This window comes from Sitophilus oryzae, unplaced genomic scaffold, assembly GCF_002938485.1.
Source record: "Sitophilus oryzae breed Bouriz unplaced genomic scaffold, Soryzae_2.0 scaffold_1188_pilon_pilon, whole genome shotgun sequence".
Classification (NCBI taxonomy): Eukaryota; Metazoa; Arthropoda; class Insecta; order Coleoptera; family Curculionidae; genus Sitophilus; species Sitophilus oryzae.
In genome coordinates this window covers 688,213-708,638 of record NW_022145824.1, presented here as the reverse complement: position 1 = coordinate 708,638, position 20,426 = coordinate 688,213, and the positions used below count along the sequence as shown (strand labels likewise).

General features: G+C 31.2%; 1 protein-coding gene across 2 annotated transcripts in view; it reads right to left on the bottom strand.

The window, feature by feature from the left end:
• The window catches only part of LOC115891600 (adenylate cyclase type 8-like), a 286,870-nt gene that overhangs the window by 149,543 nt on the left and 116,901 nt on the right, over positions 1 to 20,426 (bottom strand). For both annotated transcript variants that reach the window (XM_030912111.1, XM_030912112.1), the window contains 5 exons: positions 4,701 to 4,888; positions 1,612 to 1,813; positions 1,295 to 1,444; positions 1,163 to 1,242; positions 606 to 755 (listed from right to left, as the gene is read on the bottom strand). In XM_030912111.1, the coding sequence (XP_030767971.1) occupies positions 606 to 755; positions 1,163 to 1,242; positions 1,295 to 1,444; positions 1,612 to 1,813; positions 4,701 to 4,888 (770 nt within the window). The remainder of the gene's footprint in view (positions 1 to 605; positions 756 to 1,162; positions 1,243 to 1,294; positions 1,445 to 1,611; positions 1,814 to 4,700; positions 4,889 to 20,426) is intronic.

The window sequence follows — 20,426 nt, the reverse complement described above, 5'->3', positions numbered from 1 at the left end:
CTTCAGAACGTTTCCTCAATGTCTCCGTTTAAGTGTTAATACAAAAACACTATTAAAAAATTAAAGACTTTACATTTATTGGCCAAATAAAGTAAGTGATTTTCTTTAAATTGCTCTGCTGAAAAGTAGCAAAACTCGAGATACGCCTTTTCATCATCAAGCCGACGAATATGCACGTCCCTGGTGAATAGGTCGACACTTTTATAGCTTTAAAATATATCCCATTTATAGTAAATTTTACCCTCAAAATTTCATTCGAAACGCTAAAAGTACTTAGAAGAAAATTATAATAAATCGAAAAAATATTAAGACTTTACCGGTTGCACACCCGGTAGCTACGAAACAAAGCAGAATCGAATCTAGGTTGATATGAAAAATAAATCTTATATTTACGTGAGGTATCTCCCCACGAGAGATGGCAGATATTTTTTGGAACACCCTATATATATAGTAAAAAATATTTTGTCTCGTCTTGGTTTAGTCAATTAGCATTTAAAATGTTTAGCAACGTAAATGCAATTTTGACTGAGCTATTCATTTCAATTATGTCCTCTTAATAAATCATTTTAATTTATTTTTATTAGAAATTAGTGTTGGGTACTTACCTGTGTTTTGTGACGGGTATCTCGAATAGCCTTAATCATGTGCAATCCCATTTCGACGCAGCAGTGTGCATGATTCGCTCGTGGGACAGGCAACCCTGATACACAATAGTAGCAATCGCCTAACAATTTAATCCTCAAGCAATGGTTTTCCTGCAAGGAATTTAAAATAATTACATAATATAGTATTTTGTTCCTACATTATTTAACCGTGTGTTTTTCCGAAGAGGTTCAACCCTATAACTTTTATATTTTTGTATTTTTTTATTTCTGTATTTATGTATATTCAGACAAAAAAAAACGAGATTTGGTGGAATTTTTTCCGGTATTTCCGCCATATTGAAAATATTTTCTTAATCGATAGATCTCGTTGTGAAACAATGATGTGCAAAAAATCTCCGGTCTAGATATTGTGGTTCTCTAGAAACTGCTAATGCATGCTCAGCCTGGAACACCCTGTATTACATTAGGAAATAATTTATAGAGTTGCCCAACAACCTAAATATTATTATCTGCTCTTAAATCAAATCAAAAACTAAATTCTAAATACGTTTTCTTACCGCTGCTAACTTATCAAATCTTGCAAATAGTTCATTCAAAATCTTGACTAGTTCCTGAGCACTGCATTTGGTAGCCAAAACTGAAAACAAGTATAAATAAATTACTTGATACGAATAAGTTTTAAAACTAACCAGTAAAGCCCTTGATGTCGGCAAACAAGATGCTGACGTTCTCGTATCTGTGTATGTAAATTTTGTGAAATTGATGGGGTTGAAAATGTCCTCCTCGTTCTTCTTTTTCGATATCTCGAATCATTTCTTTGGCAACAAAATCTGGAAGCACTAATAAAGAAATGCATTAATTTGGCTTAATTTATCTATGTGTAATCAATTGGTGATTTGTTCAAAATTTATTAATGTCACTATTTTCCGTAAATATTAGTTTTACTTATGTAATTCATCACACATCATTATTATTATTATTACCACTTATATTTATAAAAATGTACCTGACAAGAGTAATTTTTCTTGTTTATCATTTTCCACCTGTGTCCTAAATCTAGTCTCCATCGATCTGTGCGTTTCCAAAAATGCTTTCCTTTGACTTCTGTCAGTTAAATATTTTGTATACATGCCTGCAAAGTTGACGCAGATGTAGAGAATAATATTGGCTACTATTCGCTTGATTTTGCAAGCGTCTTCTTCCTGCAACTATACAAAGAAAATTAATAAATAACGGAGCACAACGGTTTCTTTAATCTCTCTAAAGTTTAAACAGTGGCGGATCTAGGCGTGGGCAATGTGGGCACCTGCCAACGACGCCAGGCGCCAAAATATGTCCGAAAGCAATAGGTGAAAACTCTAATCACGTACCGCATGCACACATAAGGTATGTTAGTAGTTTCTGCAAACATCATACCTACAAGTAAAATTTCGGCACAGGGGCGGAAAAATATAAGTATGTCCGAAACCAGTAGTAAAAACTCTAATCACCTTTTATATCATACAATAAAATAGTAAAATTTAGATAGAAGACGCTACCTAGAGCGTGCGGCAGGCACTTCGCTCATCAGCGAATTTTCGGTGAATGCGCTGGAAACATCTATGATGTGGCAATAATTTTCCGATTATCCCATGTATTTACCATTGCTTGCAGCGGTACGGGGGGGGACGTGTCTACACATTTTTTGAATTGTGGGGGCGCCAAATTCTGTCTTTACCCACGACGTATTTTACCCTAGATCCGCCACTGGTTTAAATAATACTGTAGAGTAAATAAAATATAAAAACAATATTTTAAGTAACTTAACCATTAATAAAATGTTATTAATAATCCCTCAATTAGTAATATTATTAATTATTAATTTAATTACGAACACAAGATAATGAGAAATGGAGACAGTTGGGGAACAGATCTATACAGGCTGTCCCAGAAATAACTGCAAGTGTTTTAAGGGATGGTAGATCTCGATAAAAGAAACATATTCTGAACTTTCAAAATTTTTTTTTCGCGTAAGAAACCTCATAGACGTGTTTCTGGAGTATACTACCAGTTAAAATACTTGCACTTATTCCTGCGACACCCTATATAATTCTCTAAAATATAATCGTCATAATTCTCAACTCATTTTTTTCCATTGATACATATAAATTATATTTAGAATCTATATTTCCAATTTATTGGGCCGTCATTATCTTTTATTTCAACATGTTCAGTCTACTTTTGGTTCTCTAGGCGCGGCACAGACGTCCACTGGTCAATATTCGTCGTTTGTAACTAATCAAAATCTTATTTGAACAGATATATTGACAGTTTGTCCCGAAAGTACTACATCTTAATCTACTCCTGCCAATAAAATTAATTTATTATGAACTATACTATAGGCATGAATCAACGTATCTTCCAAGGGAATTAGATACCCTTATTTGCTATAGAGTACACTACTTTCCGGGAATATTTATTTAAATTAAAAAAGTATGTAGTAGCTGGAGGAGCTCGTAAAAGTGGACAGGATCGATTAGCTAATTTACGACACCCAATAAAAATCACGTTAAAACGTGCCACCAATGACCTATAATGACATCATATTACCACAGATATTACTTAATAGGGCTCATTAAATCCACGGGACCAACACAAACACAATATTAATACTGTTCCCTAATTATTGGGGAATAAAAATATAGATTGCTCAACTAACATAGCCAAAAGTTTATAGCCTACTTGCAAGCAAAATTTAAAAAAAAAGAAATTTCTATATTTTTCGTTTAAAAAATATAACAGGACTTTTAAATTTTAACAATATTTTGTAATTTCAATTAAAAATTGGAAAATCGACAGCCAACAGCGTTCTCTCTATAAATTACTATAGCGAAATATTATGCATCACCGAAGAAAAAAACTAAACGATGTCAATAATTTATTAATTAGTGTATTTTAGTTTAATTTTTGTAACTTTATTGTATCAATTTTGCTTGCTGGGATTAATGATGGGATTACTCAAATTGAAAATAATTTATAATTCATATTACAAGAATAATAAAAGATACACATAAAATAATCAAAGAATTAAGAACAAACTGTCACACAAGACGTTACTTTGCTCGAGTCTGATATTTTTGAGTACGACTCGGAGATAGGCCAGAAATAGCCAAGTATCATGAGTGGCATCGACTTCAAATAAAAATATTGGACCAATGAGAATTTATTCCTTACCAAAATTAGCCCAAGCATGTGACAGGGCAGAGGTCTCTGATAGAGCTGCATCTGAATATAGTTAATTCAAGTGATACATCAAAAATAAATGACAGAAGTAATAGATAAAGGAAATAAAATTAGATTGGAATGCCCGTCAAAATTTTGGGTCGCGAAATTATTTTGGGTCCCGACCGTTGTACGCGATCTGGCGCTGGTATAGCGGTGCTAAGAAAAACCGCAAACAAAAACAGAAATAATTTTCTGTTGTCCATATCTCTTGTCAAAGTCAGATTCTCCAAAAATTATAAAATCTTTTAAAATGTAAACCGCTCTCATTGAAAAAATTCCCAAAAATTTTTAAAGCGTCCATTTTCAAAGTAATTATTGCTATCTTGTGAGTTTATTTTAAGTTTTATTTACTCTAACCCGTGATAATTGTGAAAAAGTGGCATTAAAAACTTAAAAAGGTGTGCTGTGAACTGTGAACTGCAAAAACCATCGTCGAACGTGGCATAAAGTCGCCGTCGGTTTCCAATGTTTCATAGGTACTTCATACCATGTCCTTATATAAAATAAAGTTTCTTGTATGCAATACACTGTATTTTATTTATAAAATTAAAAGAAAATAATAATAAATTTGAATAAAAATTATTTGGCGATAAAATTCCCGAAAAAGCCGAACCGCTCCGAAAGTTTCAAAAGCTATGAGTCGCGACCGTTGCAAGAATAGCGCCAAAAAATAGTGTTTACATTGTCCTTATGGGCACTTTCCAATCTAAACTTGTTTCATTTATATATGTTATTATCGTAAAATCAATGTAACAGTTTGACAGATCATTGACAATGAATGGCCAAAAAAGAATTTTATGACTGTAAAAAAACATGTAATGTGTTACTTACTTCGTACTTTCCAAAATAATACACCCTGACGCACACCAGTATAACATGACTTATAGCAGATATGCATCCGGCCATTATACACCATCTTAGTGGCAAAGGCAACATAGCATAAGATACGAATATGATAAAGAGGACGTACCATACCATACTCTCCTTCAAACCGAAACCAATACCTTCGCTGCAAATGCCTAAAATAATAATAACATATGTAATAATATTTATAATTATAAAATAGATTAGTGATAGTCGTAAGGCTCCAACCAAAAAAATGACTTTTTTGTATAATGTTTCAACTAAAAAAAATATATATATTTGTAAAATGTACAGGGTGGGTCAAATTCGACGCTTTTAAATGGAAACACCCTTTTCTATAGGAGATAGACGAAAACTAATATCGGTGTCTGGAGCTCAATTTTCATCAAAAACATGATGGTGAAAACCGCACATCGATATCTGTTACCGTTTATGAGTTACGGGGTGATTTTAAAAAATGTGCATTTTTAAGAGATTGCTGTAACTTTTTTGCTATGGAAAATTTTGTATTTCTATGAAAACATTTCCAAAGCACCTTTTTACGTAGAATTTAATTGTTTAAGTATAATTTTTTTAAAATTAATAATTTAAGAGTTATCAACAGAAAAATTGATTTTTTATTTGGGACACCCTCTATATTTTTAATTAACTGAAATGAATTTAAAATTACTTTTGCAAAAATATAGCACACTTGATATTTTGTTATAATTCTCTTCGAAATACAGAATTTTTCAGTTCGCCACTTTTAAGTAGTAGGCTTTGGAACCCTTATTGATGATATGCCCTTAATGGAACTCGAAAACATATTTTTCCAGCAAGACGACGCACCGCCTCTAAACGCTGAAGTTATCAGCAGATTTTTGCAGCCAATTTCAAGAATAATTGAATAGCTAACCAAGATCCCAGCCGTTGGCCGTCGAGGCCGCCTGACTTAGTGCCCATGGATCTAATCCTATAGATATATTTGCGGAAGAATAAAGATTCCTTATTCTTCCGTATAATTTAGACAAGAATTAAAAATACTTAGCAGTTATGAGAGGGTATCTTTCACCCCCACTGAGTTAATGATTCCGAGAGAAATGTTCAAAAACTGCCCCGTCTGTCCATAACAGAAGACGGTCGATATGTCGAACACCTGTAGCAAAATCTCATGTTTTGGTTTGCTATTTATTTTTATTGTTATTAGATATAGTTTAGATGTGTTGATGTTGGTTACATATTTTTTAAATTGTTATAAAATTCTGCATCTCTCATAGCAAATATTATTTTCGTTTTAATTGATGCTTACAGATAGATTTTTTTTGCATTACAGCCGGTGCCGTTCAAAGCCTACCTATTTAAAGCGGGCGAATTTTTATATACTCTATATCTCGAAGAGGAATCGAGCAAAATATCAAGTGTGTTATATTTTTGGAAAGGCAATTTTAAATTATGTTCAATAAATTTAAAATATACAGGGTGTCCCATATAAAAAATCAAATTTTCTGTTGATAATTGAAGGGTCGGCCGTAACAACGTTGTATATAACAAAAGGAGTGAATGGAATAAATCACGAAAAACGATAAGAGGTCATTTAGGTGATGATAAAACTTCGTATTTAGTATAGTTTACTAAAGTTGCTATAACTATACTGATTTATAATTTTTAAAAATGCTTATTACGAAATATCCAACTATAGAGGTCATTATTGTGGAAAATGCATGTAACAACGTTGTATGTTCATGTAACTTACAACGTTGTTACACGTAAGCAATGTATATTAAATTAAAGCAAATTATTTTTTAATAAATTTACTATATTAATAAAGGTTTTAAAGAAAGAACTTACATAACGCAAACATTATTTTCAAAAAACTGGTTTTACAAAATAAAATCTTAGTACTAGATAAATTAGAATATTGCTCTTCGGCATCTCTTGAACGTTTTCTCGCGTTTTGTTTCCAGTTCTCTATATTTAGTTTCCTTTTTCTCCCCTATTTAAGTGGGAAATATCCGCGGGTGAAAGTTGCACCGCCCTCTTACTAAGCGCTTAAACGCACGTACAACGTTATTATCGGGAATGCAAGGCTGGCACTGACTGAAGGTCGCCCTATTGCCAGACATCGGGCAAAATTTTTCGGTTCCAGTTGCGCCAATACATTCAAATATGCTTATAAAACGTTGTTTTAGGGAAACATCACATTTCAGCAAAATGTTACATACAACGTTGTTACGGCCGACCCTTCAATTCTTAAATTATTAATTTAAAAAAAATATACTTAAACCATTAAATTCTATGTAAAAAGGTGCTTTGGAAATGTTTTCATAAAAATACAACATTTTCCATAGCAAAAAAGTTACAGCGATTTGTTAAAATGCATACTTTTGAAAAACACCCCGTAACTCCGGAACGGTAACAGATATCGATATGGGGTTTTTATCATCATGTTTTTGACAAAAATTGAGCTCCAGACACCGATATTAGTTTTTGTCTATCTCCTATAGAAAAGGGTGTTTCCATTTAAAAGCGTCGAGTTTGACCCACCCTGTACTAATGCTGGTATCCTCAGTATAAATGTTAGTGACAGATCTGACCAAAACCTTGCGTAAAATTTCCAATTTAAAGGAACATCAGTCCGAGAAGATATTAACTTTTTCAAATTGTACGTATTTATATATTTAGAAAAGAGATAGGAGTTATGAACTAACTAAAGATTATGCTTTTCTATAATTTTCTACGCTATGGAACTCAATATAATTATAAAGTTGACGTAACTATTTCTAAAGTCTCGTTAGAAAACTTACAACCGCGCTTGTTAACGACTTTCACGGCGTTGCGATGTCCAATTTGCCAAGAACAAAACTTTCACGCTTCGCCGTGATCTCCCTTTGAAACTTGAACCAACTAATTTGTTTCGAACCAAAACTTACGTTATAATTACGAAAATAAGTCTCTTAAGGTAGGTACTATATCGTGGAGGAGCAGAACTAAATGAAAAATGAAAGATATGACAACCTATAGTAAAATCTTTGGTAAAATCAAGGGTAAAATCAAGGGTAAAATTAAGATGTATAATTTTATGTTGTATGTTTTTAGATTTTTATAGTTGTATAATAAAAATATATATATATAAACTTCTCGTGTCATATTTTCTATGGTAATATTTAAGAAGAATAACCATTTGGAATTTTAATTACTTGATACTTTTTTAATCATTATACGATTTTTAAACATCCAAATAAAAATTACATATGTCGACATCGAGGTCGACAACAAATACTAAAATCTGTTATTCCCTGAAATGCATAGTCGTTCCGCGTATTGCCAAATAGCGTAGCTCTTTAATTAGTACATTGTTTGACTGGATGGATCTTTATTTATTTTTTCTAATTTTGCTGATATTTGACATTTTTAAGCAATACTCGCATTGGAAAAACAATAGTTTTACCTTTTCACCATGTTAAAATATCGAAACCTAGTTCAAATAATTTATTGTATATACAGGGTGATTCCTGTAAGTCGGTCATGCTTTCGAGGAATGATAGGGGACGTCGAAATATTAATTTTGATATAGCACACTATGGGTCGGAAATGCCTCTTACGCAAGATACAGGGTGTTAAAGCCTTTGAAAAATTAAAGATTTTCTTTAATAGTTTTTTAACAGTTGAAGGTATCGTTATAAAATTTTATTATAGGAATCTACCTAACAAAGACACTTTAAATGTAAATAGAAGAGGTTTTAGTTTCAACCAGTTGCGTAGCTGTGATACGCATCGGGTAATTTTTTCAAAAAAAGATAGTACGCAACTGATAAAAATAAAAATTTGGGAGTTTTTTTATTTACTCGGTTTTTTTCCAAGAAAAAATGTCTCTTGCAACTTTCTACTATCTAACACGATTTTGTCACAATTTCAAAATAAATAAATTTTTTAACGAGAATCTTAAATACAGAATTATTATAACTAGAGGGCAGAAACACATGTGCCTCGTTAGCTCCCTTCATCTTGGGTAACTTTAGTACTTTTTACTATTAGCACTAAATAAATTTTTTAAAAATTATAAATTTAAACTAGAATTTTTTTATTGTTAATAATAAAATTCGTAGTTTTAAGGTAGTTATAATAATTCGCATATTTAAGGTTATCATTAAAAAAATATTTATTTTTAAATTGTGACAAAATGGTGTGATATAGAAGAAAGTTGCAAGAGACATTTTTTCTTGGAAATAAACCGAGTAAATAAAAAAACTCCGAAATTTTTATTTTTATCAGTGGCGTACTATTTTTTTAACCATTTCCGACCCATAGTGTGCTATATCAAAATTAATATTTCGACGTCCCCTATCATTCCTCGAAAGCATGACCGACTTACAGAAATCACCCTGTATACATCACTCAGAAAAAAAAACAGTTCTGAACATTATAGGCTGTTATAATTAGCGATGATCTCTATTTCTGAGGAATTTTTTTTTTGATAAATAATTTTAAAAAACTATCTAGTTCATCAATTATAATACGTTAAGTACACTAAAACTAAAAAATTGGCGCCGGGAGGCACGTATAGCCGCCCATACTAAAATAATATTTTTTATTAACATATTATATTATTAACACAACTTTTTATTAACATATTACGTTAATAAAAAGTTGGTAGGCAGTTCTTTTAGTTTCAAAGTAAAGGAATTTTTCCAATTTCTTTTTATCTCAAAAACTGCGACTTTGATTTTGATGTTATTACAAATTTTGTTGCAAATATTATTCCTAATCTTAAATTGAAAACCGCGTTTCGCTAGCTACTGTAATTTTGGAGTTACGGTTTTTTTAAATTTTTAACCCCCTCCCATACCTCCTTACCAACCCCCCACCCCCACCAAAAACTAATGGCCATATTCTCGGGTGCCATCATGTTACAGACGGACAGACAGACGGACGGGCAGCCAGACACAATGAAAATATTTTGTATTTAGGTCATTTATGTGTGAAATTAAAAAATCTTTTTTTTTGCCGATCTTAATAGCCTACCATACCTATTGGTATGGTCGGCTAACAAAAATATATATATTGGCCACTAAAACTGTCCTATAATGCACTTAATACACGGAAAATCTTTAGAAAACAATGTAAAATTGTTTGTAAACAGTAAACAACTGCTGAGAACAAAACTGCTGAGCACCACACGATGACGCGCAATATGGCGACAAATGTCAAGTTACGAGGCAACCTGTTTAATTTAAAAGCCTTGTTTAATGCCAATCGAATGTCACAGTATTATGGTGACTTTTTATGATACTGTTTGATTTTCTCGTCGACGACAAACATTGAAATGTCACGTCAAAAGCTAAAAGTGTTCTTTAATCCAAAATTTTGGAATGAAGCTGAAATCCAGCCTATAAAAAATCTGCTATACGCCTCCTATGGGGATAGACGGAACAAGTCATCCAACCAACTTGTACTTGTAAGTATACTGGGATTTTCGTTTTAATTCGACGACTGGGAAGTTAATATAGATAACGGAAGACCGGCCATTTTGACTTTTCGCATGCTAGAAGGAATACATTAATTTACAATGGAGAATAGGTACTCTGTAAACAAACGACGCGACGGTTCTTTAAAAAACGCGTGTTATTATTTTACCTCACCTACAAAAATGACCCCTAGCCGCCTGCACTGATCTAAATATCGCCATAGATCTTGGATTACTATTTGCTTTGATATAGCTTAAAAATAATCTATCGATATTTTAGACATGAATTTCATTATAATAAACAATTTCTATCTCGTTTTACAACTTTTCAGCGTCTGTCAGTAGGTATTATTTTTAATTTCTTAGAAATGAAGGCATTTAAATTAAAAATCATATTTCAAAAGAATAATGGCAACTTTTATGACAGAATTCGATAATAATTAGCCTTTGTGGTTTGTTTGTTGTACTAATAGAAAAATATATAAATTGAATACAGTGGAAACGTATACAACCACTGCGTATAAACGAATAACTTTTAACATTTATAATTACATATTTATTTAATGCTAAATTAATGTTGACTAATTAATGGAATATGGCGATAATTAGATAGAGGAATGTGTTTAATTAGGAATATGAGACCACACCTGCATATACAGGGATGCACTGACACTAAATTTCAGGTTTTGACAAATTTAATTATTAGCAGCGTCTTATTTTGTTTCTGTACCGGTTGTCAAGTTGAAAAGAGGTAGCATGTGATATTACCTGTAATAATTATAAGGGTGCAACTGTTGAAGCGTTTCTTTGAATATTGTAGACAATATAGGCCAATCAAATTAGGGGGTTTACTTGGAAAAAAGTGTTGGAAAGCTAATTATGATCTTGATCTGTTCAGTTGATATGAAAGATAAGTATCCTAGTTTTACACGGTTGCTCGACCGCCGCTCGACTCAGGAGAGCCAAAAGATGGTAAAATTCTTCGACTTTTTTTCAGATTTTCGCCTATAGTTCCGAAATGTTGCGTTCTAGCCTAGTTCAATTTGTTCAATTCGGTCTAGTAATATGGCAGAAATCGAAAGATGAACAATGGTGATATTTACCTATTTTGCTGATAAAGGCATTAAAGTGCCTTTCAAACGTTGGTCACACTAAAAGTTCTAAACAGATCTATTGCTCTCAAAGAACATGGAGATGGACCGGGTTTCTCATACGTGGTTACTTCTAAATTTACAATATATAGCTGTTATTGTTGTCCTAACAACGATATAGACGACTTAGATAGCACTCTGTATGAAATAGGAAGGCGAATCAGATTCAACAAAAAGCATGCAATAGTTGCTGGCGACTTCAATGCTAAACCTCTGACGCTCGTGGACTTGCTGTAGCAGATTGGGTTGCCGCAAATGATCTTATCATATCAAATCAAGGTAATAAGCCGACATTTCAAAGACAATATGCAAGATCTATACGGGACTTGACTTTCTCTACCTCATACGAAACAACCCTTATTTCTAAATGGGACGTTAGTGATTTAGTAGTAACAGTAGTAGGTATGTCCTATGTATATGAAAAATAGGTAGTAAATAAACACTGTTTTTACATTTTTAGATGCAAGAAAATGGTGTTATAATCTCTTTGATCGGCGATTTTTTTGAAAATGGAAACAATTTACAGCAAGGTAAGATCATTTTTAACTATAGCCAACATTAGTTATCTCCAGTATGTGCGATTTATTGTGAGTAATGCAATAAATCGGACTGATAATCTGATTATGTTATCCGACTAAAGTCTCTTTTTGCTTCTTTTTGATTTATAAGCCAGGTCTCTTTGGGAATAATAGACGCTTTTTTTAAACAGTATATTTATATTTTTACATTGTTAATTTTAGCATAAAAAAATTGTTTTTCTGTTTTCAGGTTTTTGTATAAGGCTCCCGTTTTCATGTTCGTCCCAGTTTTCTGTCTCTGATGGCTGTGAATACGTGTATTTATTTACAAATTACTGTAAGGCATGCTGATACCTTACTAATTTATGTTAAAATTGCATATAATTAAGTAATTGCTGTAGAAATCATTCAATTCTTTATTTTTTATATTTATTTAGTCACGTTGTCTCATATTTCAAATAAATATGTTTGAATAAAATTTTGTTTTGTTTTATTTATGATAAGAAAGAGTACAAAATAATTTAAACTAAAAGAGGGCCCGCCATTGCATAACCGGAAACGGAAATAAAAATGAAGCCATCATGTCAACCTGTCAATTGGAAAATTAGTTCTCCAGACGACAACGAAGGCTTTCGGTGGCGTATCGTGTTTCCACGATTTAACACAGAATTGAAACTTCTTTCTAGTTAATTATTTTATGGTTTAGGCCTCCAGTTGATGACGTCACGAATAACCTGTCCAGCCTTGTTATTACGGTGGTTACGGCAAAACTAGGATACTTATCTTTCACATCAACTGAACAAATCAAGACCATAATTAGTTTTCCAACACTTTTTTCCAAGTGATCCCCTATAATAGACCTTATTTGACTGGTCTAATAATTCAGTATTGAAACTTAAAAATTCGTACTTATTTATGTTTACCTAATAATTTCAAATTGTGAGGAATTCAAATTATTAATGAAAAACAGAGTTTTCCTCATTCTGTAAATAAAAACTATTTTTTTTTTAATTTACTTATACGTTACACTATAAAACTATTACGCATTATACTCTGGAGTAATAAAGTTACGGTTAAATAAAAAAACCCTACTTTAAATTCAAGAAACGTAGAAACATCACAGAGAAGCGGAATTATTCAAAAAATATTTTTCAGCTGGCAAAGTAAAAAAAAGTCCACGGAAAAATATGTCGCAAAAGCAGAAATATCTGAAAGGTATAAAAATTAAGAAATACGATGAAAATATGGTTGGAAAAGATGGATATACGAGAATAGAGATATGCGCGTTTAGGACTAGAATATATTGTAATTCTTCTTAAAAAATATTCCAATGGTGTCAAAAAAAAAAGAAAAGAACAGAAATCGAAACCTACTTCGACGTTTTGCTTTATTAAAACCTGATGAGTATTAAATAATAATTGGAATATACAATTGGAATATACAAATATACGAATATATCGTATATATGTAAAATACTATTAATTAAATATATCTTAAAAACGTGACAACATCCATAGTAAATTAAAATTAGAAGAACAAATTACAGATAAATCCGGTGGCTCTCAAAATTTTTTCAAAAAAAAAACATTTTTTTTAAATTTTCATACTTAAATAACTCGGTTATTTTGGACTTATTTGAAAAATGACAAAGATAAAATATGTTTCTTTTATTGAAATCTACCAGCCCTAAAATATTTGCACTTATTTAAGACTCACCCTGTATATAAGATGCTTCCTACCTACTATAAAAAAACCCATATTCATTTTAAATTGGATACTCCACAAATTTTGACACTGTTCACATCAGTTCCTTCCTTCGTCAAAAGAATTTATAGCGTGAAAGACAAATAGACTTCTTAAAAGCAAAAACGAACTTCAAGCTTTATTCAATTTAGACAACAAAGATGTGAAATATATCAAAAGTCCAATTTAAAAATCAAAAACACAAAGTGTTGCTTATTCATATTTACAATTGTCTTCATAAATGTAGTTTGATTATCATCGTTTATTTTTGCGTAAATCATAAAAGGAAAAGGATTATGTTTGAAAGAAAAAAAGTTTATATGAACATCGGGTCTAAGTACAATATGATCGAAAAAAAACAGCGTCAGCGATGGGTATGAAATGAAGATCGCTGTCATTTTATACGTAAAATTATATGGGGAATATCATGAATCGTCATTCCCAAGCCAACTCGACGCTGTTTTTTTTTTGATCATACGGTACTTCCTTTTCGAATTTAATTGCTTTAAAATAAATGGTATACCGCTGCGTTTTTCTAGGAAATATTTTTTTCTTGATTTTCAATATTTTTTTTTAACAAAATTGATCTCTAGAGTTTTTCTTGTTCATTGAACGGTTTACGAGAAAAAAAAATAAGGATGGACAATTAAGACAAAAAAAAGTTTTCTCCTAAAAAGCAGTAGCGTACCAGTTATATCAATCAAATAATCTATGTATATACGTATACGCACGCCAATGGTTGGAAGTAGGAAAACAAGAGTTGATGAAAGCGAACCCTTTTTATACCTAGAAACCACATACCAAAACTGAAGAAAATATCTATGTAAAGTAGTTTCCGACATAGTGCAAAAAATTCGGTTTGGTGACTACAACACCCTGATGTAGTCCAAAAAGGAACACTTTTAGAGCCCATGTTTGTATAAAACTCCTTTTTTTAAAGCATATGAGAAATCATTCTCTGAATTTTTTTAGAATACCCCCCCCCCCTGAAGCTCCCTGAATATTGAATACAAATGTAACATACCTACAATTCAATAAAAGCAACTTTTCAGGCTATAAACTTTCCTAACCGTCCAGTCGGAAAAATGTATACGGTCATTAAAATATTGTATTATTAAAAAAACAACGCCAGGTTGGCTTGGAAATAAAGATCGATGCCATTTACCATATACCTAATTTGTATATTAAATCATCTAGTTTCATTACAATAAAACATCTATTTTGATTTCCAAGCCAGCTCTGATGCGTTCTTTTTTTGATCGTATGATTTATTAATATTGACTATTATTGATTATTTCTGTACAAGTTTAGATTTTCTCAAACATTCTAACCAAAAAAGACAGACATACAGAGCATACCCTAAGTTACTTATCCCTCTTCTAATTCACACCACTCTCGATAAAGAAGGATCCTGTTTCTCAAATACTGTAATATGACCGCTTCTCGCTCCATTTTGGAGAAGGTCTTATGTTTCAGAGTAGGGGAGTATTTCATAGCCAAATTGTTTTATCAGAGTTTGCATATATTTTAAAGAAAATTGGGAGTTTATGCATACATCAAAAAAATTGTATTCTTTCTATATATTATATAATTTTTTACGATGCTGTTTAAATAGTTGTCTGAGTAAAAGTAAATACAGGGTTGTTCACCATATACAACACGGAGTATCGTAGCTAAACGATTAGATTTTTACAAATTGTAAGTTTTGGGTTCGTTGAAGGACTATTAGAGCTACAATTAAAAAATATTTTTTTAAGATACAGAGTGTCCCAAATAAATAAAAAATATCAAAGTTGTATTTTTTTAAATGGAACACCCGCTTTGAATTAGGTCATTCATGTCTTGATTCATGACTAATTGCCCTGGCAAACTTCTATGATGCCTTGAACCTTTTAACCTATTAACTTTTTTATACGAAAAGAACAGATAATTTGATTTTAAAGTGTTTGTTTTAGAGGGGAATTTTCCAAGGAGCTTAAAACTCCGATGTAATTACCTATAGTTCTGAACTAGTTCTAGTTTCAAAGAGACTTCGCAGCTTGGGCGTCTTGTCTCGGTAAATTAGGCATCAAAATACCATAAAAATTGTTAATAAGTACTTAATTAAGTTTATAGAGGTAATTACTGCAACTTTGTAGTTATATTGAGTTTTAAATGAAGAAAAATGCAGATGAATGGGCAACTGATTTTCTTTTAACTGTTCTTATCTTACAAATTGGATATAAGTAAGTAGAAAAATATGATCAATTAATTATTGTTGCAGCGAGAATAAGAATGAATTTTAAACAAAACCATAGAGGGTAATTCCAATTTGACCCCAACTATTAGGCTCGAAAACTATAGGAGATACGAGGATAGTTAAATTAGGGAAAAGTAGTGCATTGATGTGTCTAATAATATTCCGTTTAAAAACATCTAAAATTCCAAGTAGTTCCGGCAGTATTTGAGATCAGGAGATTGCGTTGGACATTTAACAGGTCTTTTATTTTCCATCCATCTATATGTTGGAATTTTTGGTTTAAGTAATATTTTATTTTGTCATTTTTCAAATAAGTCCAAAATAACCGAGTTATTTAAGTATGAAAATTTAAAAAAAAATGTTTTTTTTTTTTGAAAAAATTTTGAGAGCCACCGGATTTATCTGTAATTTGTTCTTCTAATTTTAATTTACTATGGATGTTGTCAAGATATATTTGAGAGAAGATACGTTTTTAAGATATATTTAATTAATATTATTTTACATATATATATATATATATATATATATATATATATATATATATATATATATATATATATATATATATATATATATATATATATATATATATATATATATATATATATATATATATATAAAAATGAATTGTATCAACCTAAAAGCACTTTTGAAACTAGCAAATACATTCACTTCGAATTTTAAAACTGCTTCAAGTAGTTAATTATTTTATGTTTCAACTGTTTTATGAGTTTTACCTACTCTACGATAGGGGCGCTGTTAGGCTTTAGAGTTGTGCTTAATAGTTATTTTCAACTAATTCGCGCAAACTAGTTTCAGAGAGAAACACCTAGTTTATCTCTGCTAGTTCATTTAGTTCTCATCAGAGACAATCCCACTAAATAATAGTTCTAATAGGTCGTTCGCAAACTACATACATCTACGCAATTAATTTAGTCCTAAATGATCTTAAAACGTTCGCCGCGAAATAGTTCATTTTATATCTGCATAAGGATGCCGCTCTCTAATAAGATATTACGCCAAAACTACACAAAACTATCAACGACTTTGACAGTTGACACAGTAACAGATAACAAAACAATGTTAACTATTTTAATTATAAAATAAACGAATAATCGTTTTTAATTTTGTTAATTAAGCTCATTATTTTCTTATTTGAATTGCAATGTCACAAGGAGATAGATAGGAAAAATTTTGTTCGTGCAATTTGTATGAATTGGGAAAAAGTGTTTGGTATTTCACGGATTATGTATCTATAAATGAGTGCAAAAGTATAGTTGGTTTGGTATATTGTGGAGAATTAGTGTTTTATTTTGATGTTGTAACACCAAAAGTTCCAAGGTTCCAACCCTCAACTGTAATATAAATTAGGTACAAAAGGTAAGACACTTAAAATCGAATAAAAACAATTTATTATACTCAAAACACACGTTTTATGTATTCGTTATTACAGGTAGGGTTAAAAAACATATATAAAATACTCAAAAGGCTGTGAAAATACCAAAATAAAGCAGTAGTTCACCACAATACACCAAAACACTTTACTCACACCAAAAACGGCAATGCCAAATAATTATTATTTTTATTAATTAAAAAAGAAAGAATCACGAAAAAAAGTTGAAACCAAAACAAACAAAACCCATTCCTGCAACTAACTGTTGTTATATTTTTGGAAAGGTAATTTTAAATTCTTTTCAATAAATTAAAAATATACAAGGTGTCCCATATAAAAAATCAATTTTTCTGTTGGTAACTCTTAAATTATTAATTTAAAAAAATATATACCATTAAATTGGAAATGTTTTCATAGAAATACAAAATTTTCCATAGCAAAAAAGTTACAGCAATTTGTTAAAAATGCGCGTTTTTGAAAAACACCTCGTAACTCCGAAACGGTAACAGATATCGATATGCGGTTTCCACCATTATATTTTTGACAAGAATTGACCTCCAGACACTGATATTAGTTTTTGTCTATCTCCTATAGAAAAGGGTGTTTCCATTTAAAAGCGTCGAATTTGACCCACTCTGTACACTCTACTGGTATTTTAAAGTTATAATCTAGTATAAATCGTTAAGTGGGCATGTTTATGTCTGAAACATAAACCAAACATAATCTCTAAATAATCAATTGTAAATATTTAAAAAAATCAATCTATAATGTCGCTGGACAGTAAATATTTTTGTTCTTTCAAAGAGACATAATCCAGTATTATATCTTAAATTACAGTAAAGGTAAGTCTACGACAATCTAAGATAAATACACTAAATAACTAATAAAACTAAAGTATTTTAAGTTAACGTTTCCTTTTTCGTGCTAAGGCCAATCTGAAGGGGGTCTATATTGTTTAAGCGGAATCCAAACTGCGATCTTCGCCCATATCATTTTCAATGGCCTATACCGACTTGGTGAGTGTCTAAATCGTCTCAGATACAGACAAAATCTTCATTCAGAATTCCTCCTCGCAATTAGTGGAATAAATTAGTGGTTTCAATTAAGCTTCACTCAGAACCTCACAATTAGTGGTTTCAATTATTAGCGTAGAAGTTTGTTCCTCTAATTTTAATGTAAACATTCGCAACGTCAAAATTAGTGGTAGTAATTTTCAATTTGTGGAAAAAGTTAAAAAAGTTGTAGCTTCTCCACTAATTATACTTATACAAAATTTGCGAGGAATGTCATTTGCGCCATCATCCGTCAAGTAACAATGCGGTTAGAAATCAAATGTTTATTATTTTATAAGCTGAATATTAGGTTTTCTCTATGAATACAACTGATTACCGCAAGCTGTTGCTAAGATTCTATTAATTTAAATTGTGTTTATTTAGACATTGTGAATGATCGTCAAGTAAAAAGTATAAAGTGTAATTGATACCACTAATCTATTCCACTAATTGCGAGATTCTGAATGAAGCTTTAAGTTTGTTAGCGTAAAAGTTTGTTAACTTTTTTCACTAATTGATTACTACCACTAATTTTGACGTTGTCAATGCTTACATTGATATTAGAGGAACAAACTTCTACGCTAATTGAAACCATTGATTTATTCAACTAATTTTGAGGTTTTGAATGAAGTAAAAAAGTTACTACTTCTCAAACCAGTTAAAAAATATGTAGGTGGCGCCCACTACAAGTACCCTCATCGTTTTGACATCGAAGCCAATTTTCTCGTGTCAAAAAACTACCAGTTCACCTATTTTCATCCAAATATCGACGTTAGTTCACAAATTATTGGGAAAACATCGAAGTAAAAATGAAACTTCTCCACTCTATATCTCCTAAATGAAGAATTTTAGGACATACATTTGTAGGTACTTTTTTACTTATTTTTATCTGCAGAATATACTGCTGAAGTTTCCCGGGTAGAATTCGGACCACCCTGTATATTCGATATCTAAGTAGTATTTTTTGTCTAAGGGATATTATATATTGATTGCTACTTTTCAAATTGTTACCCTGTATAATTTATATAAATAAAAGATATAAATTATTTTCCTTTTATAAAGTTAAAGAATGGATATATCTTTAACACCAATATTAATAAAAAATCGATTACTATGTAGGTTGTGGCGTATTGGCTTTTTAATTATAACGATCTAGACCTTGAACCCTTATAGAGAATATTTTCTCAATGATTCTATTTTAATAGGGCTTTGATCTAAACCTTAATATATTACTTCTACATGGCTGGCAATAAGCAAAAGAATAATATATTTTAAGGGCACGGAGAAAAACCAACGCTTAATGCCTCTTTCTATTAATATTTATTTCTATTTTATGTTTACCCTGAATTAAATGTGTAAATGTACATACATCAAATATAAACCCAAAGATCTCACTAATTTGAGATTTCAATTTATATTTATGATGTACAACTTAACAAGTATAGCTAGAGACGTGAGAAATATAAATTAACACGCGACCGGTGCTATCTCCAAGTCTCTTCCTATATTTATACAACTGTACTTACAATTATTTCTTTTCTTTTAAGTGAAATAACTAATAACGTTACGATTTAAGAACGATTAATTTTGCAGTAGTTATTTAAAAAAGTTGAAAGAGTCAAATTACAACATTGTAAAATATATTTTAAAATATTATTTGAAATATTTTTAAAATTAATATCAAATGACTCTTAAGCGGCCCATACATTATCAAACAAATTGCGCAACACAGGCTGTTGCGCAACGAGTTGCCAATGTATGGTAACGTTTGATGTGTTGCGCAACTGTTTGGTAAGTTTCAAGAATGTTGAATTCTTTTGTGCAACAGGCGTTTGCGCAGCGCGTTGTGTAGTGTATGTGTGAGTTGCGCTTCGTTCTGCAATGTTTTAGTTTTTTCATCCAAATGCTTTGTTTTCATTTTCGTTTTTTGGTTTGGTTCATTGACATCATCTAGGGTATATACTATAATAATTGACCCAATGGCAATTGAGGACATGATTATTTCTCAAACAATGTTCAACTTTTAATAAAAAGTTTGATCAAAATTTTACTAAGTGCATGGGTGATGTAGTTGTGCAACGGAACGTTGCGCATCGCTTTGTTGCGCAACTTGTTTGATAGTGTATGGACCGCTGAATCATTTGTGCAACGCAA